Raw genomic sequence first — 8,839 nt, forward strand, 5'->3', positions numbered from 1 at the left:
ACCTCAAAGAACACAAACAAACTTTATATAGTAATAAATAGTACCTTTAGTAACAACATTCATATTACAAAAAACAAGCACAATAAAATGCCACCAATAAAAGTCCACTGTCGTACACATTTCAACATCATAATAACAATGAGCAAAAATCTACTGTAAAGTTAAATTGCAGACATTTATACAGCTAATCATACATACGAGTTAGAACAAAAACGCCTCGTTCAAAATGATAAAGACAAAGAAAACCCAAAACGTGAAGCGACTTGTCGTCTGGAGCCGCTCGGTAGAGGAATGTAAATTTTCATTTACGGCACAGTGACAAGAAAACAAAGGTTGTGTGCGCCCTGTGTTTCTGTTTATATCTCAGAGAGATTCTTTAGGACTACGATGCTGTCATCGTTTTTTGACCTTAGACTAAAAACAGCCCAACTGCTCACCTAAATAATAAACTAAGTGAGATTTTCTTTGGCACAATAGCATTAGAATGTAAACTTCCACCAGTCATACTAAAATCTAGCTTCTGACTAACATGGGTGCCCCCTGTCTCTTAGGCGTAGTTGTCGTTGTACTCGATCTTGGTCACCATGGTGGAAACCAGCCGCTCCAGCTGCTCTGCTCGCTGCTGGCCCGTCTGAAGGACCTCTTCGTGATTGGCCTTCTCTGCGCTGTCGTAGTCCGTCACCGCCTGGTTGGTGATCAAGGAGAGGGCGAAGACTCGCATGCCGCAGTGACGCGCGATGATCACCTCGTGGACGGTGCTCATGCCTAGCAAGGAACAGAGGGCGCTACTTAGAAACCATGACATGTGATGTCACGCTGGGTGGGCTCTGATGTTTATATCAACCGATAAAGAAATGCAGAGCTAATGTTCACAATGAGTCCAGCTTTGCTAGCTTCAGTTTAGAAGTTTGTATTAAGCTTTATAGCTTTTCTCTCAATTTGTGGGTTAAGAAGTCTGTGTATCTGACCAGAATTAAATATGGGCAAATAATGGGTGTATTTTTAGCTTTAAAAAGCTGCATCATAAAAGTCTTACATAATGCAGCTTTAAAAAGGTGCACTTTTGCTGCCCATGTGCTGCAACTACAAATTGTTCTGTATTGGTGGCTAATAATCACTACTGAGTCCATAACATTTACTCACCAACAGCATCAGCGCCCAGTTTGTGCAGCATACGGGACTCTGCGATGGTCTCGAACGAGGGTCCGCCCACCACGCAGTAGACACCCTCCTTCAGGAAGTCTCCATAGCCGAGCTCCTGTCCCACATCCATGGCCAGCTGCTGCAGCTCTCTGTCATATGCGTCGGACATGCAGGGGAAACGCACACCGAACCTGCGAGAAGAAGACGTAGAGGGACAGGAGGACGGTTTAGTGAGGGCAAAGGCCAGAGGAGACCTGAGGCTAATGTTGCTGAATCTCTGCAAACAGGTTTAATGGTTTATGCCAGAACGACACGAGGTATTTCCATAGTGCCACTTTCTCTTTGTGACTGCTGATTATTTGCAACATGAACCCGGTGCAGGACACCCACCTTTGAAGGTACAGCAAGTTTTAAACACACACACACACCTCTCATCATTGGGTCCAGCCAGCGGGTTGCATCCAGAGAAGCCCGGCATGTTGAGGTGGTCTTTGATGATCATGATGTCTCCCACTTTGAAGTCCTGATTGAGGCCTCCGGCTGCGTTGGTCAGCATCACCGTCTCCACGCCGAGCATCTTGAAGATGCGTATGGGCAGTGTAATCTGGAAACATACATATAGACCATTCAGAGGGATCTTTCAGCAGCGTGACTGGATATGGAGCAGGCCACAGATTTCATGGCGAATAGCTTCTTGATGCAATCATTTCAAGTGTTTAAATGCCCTCTGAAACTTGTTGCAGCACACACACACCTTCTGGATTGGGTAGCCCTCATACAAGTGGAAGCGCCCCTGCATGCAAACACACGGCCTCCCCTTTAAGTTGCCGAACACCAGCCGACCTGCATGTCCATGCACTACAGGAAAGTACACAAACCAGTGAGTAAATCAACAGTAAATGGAATCCAGCCAGCAACTGAGAGGCTTTTGTTGCAGTAAACTCACCGGTGCTCTGTGGAAAGTTGGGGATGTCCTTGTAGTTGAAGGCTACCTGGTCCTTTAACATGTCAGCCAGCCCTCCGAGGCCCGAGCCGCACACGATGCCCACCGTGGGTCGGACGTCTGTCTGGGCCAGCAGCCAATCAGTAGTGGCCTTGCAGTCCTCGTAGTTGTAGCTGGATGACATGAGAAGAGGGTTAGAGGTTAGGATGACCACAATCTATATCTTTAAATAATGTGAAAGCGCTTTGGGATAATGCAAAGTGACCACAGAAAGATCATTTATAAGATTTTTTTAAATGTTCTATGATTTTTCTTCTTTCGCTATCAAACTCCTTTAATGTCAGCTTTCCCCCCCAGAGTCCTTATTCACCTCTTTGCCTCCTAATTTATTACATGTGATCATTATGATCAGATTACAGGATAAGAGGCCTAAGAATCCAAGAACTGCTACTAATAAGGATATGACTTTGAGACACACACACATTCCTGCAGAGTCACAGCAGTATCACGCTTCTCATGCACTTCAGTGGTGACACCTACATTTTTTTTTCTGCTGAGTTGAAATATTACACTTACTCATCCCCTGTATTTTGTGTAATTCCTTTAATTTGACAAACTGCTAGTTTCACCCCCACTTAAGCATGGATCAATCGATATACCAGAATATTGATATTACGAATGGTCTAATCAGCAAAAATGTGCAATTATGTCAAAGACACAGTTTAACTCCACGTAGGACTCCCTTAAGAATAAATGAATGGGTTTTTCATTTAACTTCAGTTGCCCATAGCGCATGTGCCCCCAGCCAGATATTCCCGGGACATGCTTTACATAATCCCGACCTGCCCATGAATGGGGCCATGTGTTCAGCAGCGTGGGAAAAGGAAAGCTGAAAGTACAGTCTGTTCAAAAGTGTACTCACCCTTTGTTTGCGTCTGGAAACATTGCGGAAGATTAAATAAATGTTTGATGAGGTAAGAAAAATGAAAGAATGCGAGACTGAACACTATTAGCGCAGAAATTTCGCGTTTCAAAGAAGCAAAACGTTGAATCACAGCCCAGCTGTTGAAAATGTGAAATATTATAAACAAGTCGGGGAAAAAAAAATCTTCTCGAGTTTTCTTCTGGTTTGGAGTCCTGTTAAAATCTTTAGTTCTTCTCAGTTGTGTTTGGGGAAAAGGCGCAGTCGCCGGCTTTATTATAGACCGGAGACCCCCGCACCCGCTCCTCCTCTGCTCAAGATGACGCATGTGGATGCTGCAGCCTCATTGGCTGGGCTGACACACCTTCAAAATATATTGCTACTTAGAAGAGTAAATATATTTTACCCCCCCCCCTCCCATCATTGCCAACAGGAAATTATAGGTGTTGTAACATCCATTCAGCACTAATCGATCAGCTTCTTATCTAGCAACACTCCAGTTTTTTCCCCCAGATGCAAAACAAGATATGATGTGCGTTTTCAGCATGACTCAGGTTGGGAAGCATCTTGTTTTGAACATCACGTCTGACCTGTCTCTGACTGCTGCTCCTGTTCTGGCCTTCATTCAGTGTTTTCATGTATTGACTGGGATGTGTCATCACATATGTCAACACATGCTGACATTTAAACAAAATATATCTTAATGACCGGAGTACTGTACTTGACTACAGTTGACGTATTTACTTGAGTATTTCCATTTTATGCAACTTTATACCTCCACTCCTTTACATTTAACAGGGAAATATTGTACTTTATTCTCCATTATGTGTGTCTGACTTTCTTTGCAGATTAAGATACAAAATATATACTGTAATCAATTTATAAAATATGACGCAGTGCTATAGATGAACATATAACAAAGCATTGTTTAAGCTACCAAACATGCATTCATAATAATAATACTAATACTAATGTAATACTGTGGAAGGAGCCATTCTGTATAATGAGAATTTTTACTCTTTTGAATATGAATGTAGGGCTCTAACATGTAACAGAGTACTTTTACATTGTGGTATGGCTACTTTTAAGTAAAACGTCTGCGTGCACTTCTTCCACCACCGTTTAATGCAAAATCCATACTACAGTCCTGTGACCCTATAGTGGTTATGTTACTTCCAATATGTCTATTTTTGAGAAACAATATAAACAGCTGTAGCATCAAATATGACTTTTTATGTTCCTTCAACTGCTGCTCTCATGTGCTGTGATTTGAAAACAAAAACAACACAAAAAGCTGTATGGAGCTGCCAGGAAATGTGAGGTTTATTCACACTATGTAGCCTTCTTATAAGCAATTGCTCAACTATGCTGCAGTTCAGATTGCTAAAGGGATCTTTTGAGGATTTCTATTATTTCCCACAGCTGAAATGATGAAAATGGACAATTTAAGAAGCAACTATTCATGCTTTTTGGCAAATTTGATGTTTTATGGACATTTTCTGGGCTGAAATGTAATTTAAAGTCTGTATCTTAAAGGAAACACTGTCAGCTGTGTCTCTTAAAATGACTTCTTTATTACAGAAAGAAAAGTATAATGTACATAAAATTGTTCCTACAAATAACGGTCCTCAGAGTTCTTTGAGAGGTAGAAATTTACAGCTGATGTGCTTGTTTTCTCTTTTTGAATTTGACATGTAATGTTAAAAGTATAACCCCACAACCCGGAAACTGAAAATTTGGGCAGCGGCAGATGGCCGCCTACCCTGAGTCTGGTCCTGCTGGAGGTTTCTGCCTCTTAAAAAAGGAACATTTTCCTTGGCATTGTTGCCAAGTGCTTGCTCATGGTGGGAATTGTTGGGTCTCTTTAAATAATATTATAAAGAGTACAGTCTAGACCTGCTCTATAGGAAAAGTGCAATAACATAACTTCTGTTATGAAATGGCGCTATAAATAAAATTGAAATAAATAAAATGAAAACAACATCTCTTTAGAAACATCTACCCCTAGAGGGAGCATGGCTATGTTACCATTATCCTAATTAGTATTAACAGTCTATGGTAACTCTAATTTTTATAATGCTCATATTAACACTTCTCCCCCTTTAAATTCCAACATTCCTAAATGCTGGAATTGAAATCAAGGAAAATGAAAAAATGAAACTAAGTGGTGACTTTAACCTGCGTACACCTACAACTTAGTCTCAGCCGCAGTGACTATATTTTTGGTCGCAAATTGAGTTAGAACTAAAAATAAACTTCATATGTTTTATCTCATGACAAAGTTTCAATTCAAAGAGTTCAATTTTGCTTTGTTTTAGAGAAAAACCTGTATAAAAATTGCGGTATCTACAAAAACCGACTCAAAACCACAGATCCTGACTGATTTCGCGCTCTACCTATCTAAAGTTACCTCACGCGACTGCTTTGGGATTTTACCAAAGTATGGTAATGATGACATTAAGCAAAAAAACCCCTTTGCTATTATTTTATTTTGCTATTACGATATGATTTACAATTAGTGGGAATCATAATTTTCATTTTTACTGAAAAAATTAAAATCATGATGATATGACATTTGTTGGGGTCTGTACCAAACAAACATGTTTTCTTACATCTGGAGAAAAAGATTTATAGGCCAGGGAATCTCTGCAGCACTACAGGACTAAATTATAATGCTGTTTGTCATTCATTTTACCTTTATCAATAAATTGCAGCTTCTGTGATTTGGATATTGCACTTGGCCATATTGCGATTTTGATAATATTTTGATTAATTGTGCAGCCCTAGCTGATGCCATGTCATCACATCAAAGTTAATCCAGCCTGCGGTGGAAAAAATAATAAAAACTTGAAAGGCATCATGTATCAAGTTATCCCACAACAATCCATGAGAGTGATCTCTCTCTACGTCTAATAACATGAACAGCATCTTCCTTTTCTTTATACATTTGCAGATAATGTAACAATCTGCCTCGAGTCAAATGAGTGTAACAGCAGCAGTTTGTGTTAAGAGTCTCTAAACACCATCTAGTGGTCAGAATTCAATGTCAAAATAGTTTTGGTCACTGAAAACACAATATAAAAGCTGAAAGAAAACAACTACATTGTAGTTACTGCACTTTGCTTTTGTATCGCTATTAGAAGCATTTAAGGCAATGCAAAGTCAGACTGCAGTAACTACATTTTTGGGGTCAAAGGTCAAATCAGCCATCATGGTTTTAGTGCAATATCACTTATATACCTATAATCCATTTGGCTGGCCAGTTAAACCCTTTAAAGCCATTTTTCTCAGTTTTACCCTTTGCGTAGTTACTGCAGTTAGGCTTTGTTGGGCAGTGTAGTGTGTCAATGGTTATAGTCCCCTTTCATAAAACGTTTGACATTTAGTCCCCACCCCAGCTGTACATAGCTTCAAAATAGATTGCATCATTTGCTATTGTTGCCAGTAAGTTCATTGACACATGTACATGACACACCTTGTTTGGAGCATGTGCGTGCTGTAAATGAGGCAGATTACAACTCAGTAAGTCATAAACAAACACTGCATTCTTTTGATTGGCTCATTTATACATGTTCCGATCACACACACATGACCAGAATATTGATATTACGAATGGTCTAATCAGCAAAAATGTGCAATTATGTCAAAGACACAGTTTAACTCCACGTAGGACTCCCTTAAGAATAAATGAATGGGTTTTTCATTTAACTTCAGTTGCCCATAGCGCATGTGCCCCCAGCCAGATATTCCCGGGACATGCTTTACATAATCCCGACCTGCCCATGAATGGGGCCATGTGTTCAGCAGCGTGGGAAAAGGAAAGCTGAAAGTACAGTCTGTTCAAAAGTGTACTCACCCTTTGTTTGCGTCTGGAAACATTGCGGAAGATTAAATAAATGTTTGATGAGGTAAGAAAAATGAAAGAATGCGAGACTGAACACTATTAGCGCAGAAATTTCGCGTTTCAAAGAAGCAAAACGTTGAATCACAGCCCAGCTGTTGAAAATGTGAAATATTATAAACAAGTCGGGGAAAAAAAATCTTCTCGAGTTTTCTTCTGGTTTGGAGTCCTGTTAAAATCTTTAGTTCTTCTCAGTTGTGTTTGGGGAAAAGGCGCAGTCGCCGGCTTTATTATAGACCGGAGACCCCGCACCCGCTCCTCCTCTGCTCAAGATGACGCATGTGGATGCTGCAGCCTCATTGGCTGGGCTGACACACCTTCAAAATATATTGCTACTTAGAAGAGTAAATATATTTTACCCCCTCCCATCATTGCCAACAGGAAATTATAGGTGTTGTAACATCCATTCAGCACTAATCGATCAGCTTCTTATCTAGCAACACTCCAGTTTTTCCCCAGATGCAAAACAAGATATGATGTGCGTTTTCAGCATGACTCAGGTTGGGAAGCATCTTGTTTTGAACATCACGTCTGACCTGTCTCTGACTGCTGCTCCTGTTCTGGCCTTCATTCAGTGTTTTCATGTATTGACTGGGATGTGTCATCACATATGTCAACACATGCTGACATTTAAACAAAATATATCTTAATGACCGGAGTACTGTACTTGACTACAGTTGACGTATTTACTTGAGTATTTCCATTTTATGCAACTTTATACCTCCACTCCTTTACATTTAACAGGAAATATTGTACTTTATTCTCCATTATGTGTGTCTGACTTTCTTTGCAGATTAAGATACAAAATATATACTGTAATCAATTTATAAAATATGACGCAGTGCTATAGATGAACATATAACAAAGCATTGTTTAAGCTACCAAACATGCATTCATAATAATAATACTAATACTAATGTAATACTGTGGAAGGAGCCATTCTGTATAATGAGAATTTTTACTCTTTTGAATATGAATGTAGGGCTCTAACATGTAACAGAGTACTTTTACATTGTGGTATGGCTACTTTTAAGTAAAACGTCTGCGTACTTCTTCCACCACCGTTTAATGCAAAATCCATACTACAGTCCTGTGACCCTATAGTGGTTATGTTACTTCCAATATGTCTATTTTTTGAGAAACAATATAAACAGCTGTAGCATCAAATATGACTTTTTATGTTCCTTCAACTGCTGCTCTCATGTGCTGTGATTTGAAAACAAAAACAACACAAAAAGCTGTATGGAGCTGCCAGGAAATGTGAGGTTTATTCACACTATGTAGCCTTCTTATAAGCAATTGCTCAACTATGCTGCAGTTCAGATTGCTAAAGGGATCTTTTGAGGATTTCTATTATTTCCCACAGCTGAAATGATGAAAATGGACAATTTAAGAAGCAACTATTCATGCTTTTGGCAAATTTGATGTTTTATGGACATTTTCTGGGCTGAAATGTAATTTAAAGTCTGTATCTTAAAGGAAACACTGTCAGCTGTGTCTCTTAAAATGACTTCTTTATTACAGAAAGAAAAGTATAATGTACATAAAATTGTTCCTACAAATAACGGTCCTCAGAGTTCTTTGAGAGGTAGAAATTTACAGCTGATGTGCTTGTTTTCTCTTTTTGAATTTGACATGTAATGTTAAAAGTATAACCCCACAACCCGGAAACTGAAAATTTGGGCAGCGGCAGATGGCCGCCTACCCTGAGTCTGGTCCTGCTGGAGGTTTCTGCCTCTTAAAAAAGGAACATTTTCCTTGGCATTGTTGCCAAGTGCTTGCTCATGGTGGGAATTGTTGGGTCTCTTTAAATAATATTATAAAGAGTACAGTCTAGACCTGCTCTATAGGAAAAGTGCAATAACATAACTTCTGTTATGAAATGGCGCTATAAATAAAATTGAAATAAATAAAATGAAAACAACATCTC

At 39.6% G+C, this 8,839-nt stretch overlaps 1 protein-coding gene across 2 annotated transcripts; it reads right to left on the reverse strand.

The window, feature by feature from the left end:
- Positions 1 to 26: 26 nt before the first annotated feature.
- On the reverse strand, positions 27 to 7,107 carry pnp5a (purine nucleoside phosphorylase 5a). Of its 2 annotated transcripts, none has more exons than XM_044182957.1 (6): positions 6,865 to 7,107; positions 2,090 to 2,259; positions 1,898 to 2,001; positions 1,572 to 1,747; positions 1,144 to 1,334; positions 27 to 765 (listed from the first exon to the last, which is right to left on the reverse strand). In XM_044182957.1, the coding sequence occupies exons 1-6, from the start codon at positions 6,885 to 6,887 to the stop codon at positions 548 to 550; spliced, it is 882 nt and encodes a 293-aa protein (XP_044038892.1). In that variant the 5' UTR covers positions 6,888 to 7,107; the 3' UTR covers positions 27 to 547. The 2 variants fall into 2 exon arrangements, with proteins under 2 accessions (XP_044038892.1, XP_044038891.1); XM_044182956.1 differs by lacking the exon at positions 6,865 to 7,107 and adding an exon at positions 3,009 to 3,307.
- Positions 7,108 to 8,839: the final 1,732 nt, after the last annotated feature.

Source organism: Siniperca chuatsi, linkage group LG22 (genome assembly GCF_020085105.1).
Source record: "Siniperca chuatsi isolate FFG_IHB_CAS linkage group LG22, ASM2008510v1, whole genome shotgun sequence".
Taxonomy (NCBI): domain Eukaryota; kingdom Metazoa; phylum Chordata; class Actinopteri; order Centrarchiformes; family Sinipercidae; genus Siniperca; species Siniperca chuatsi.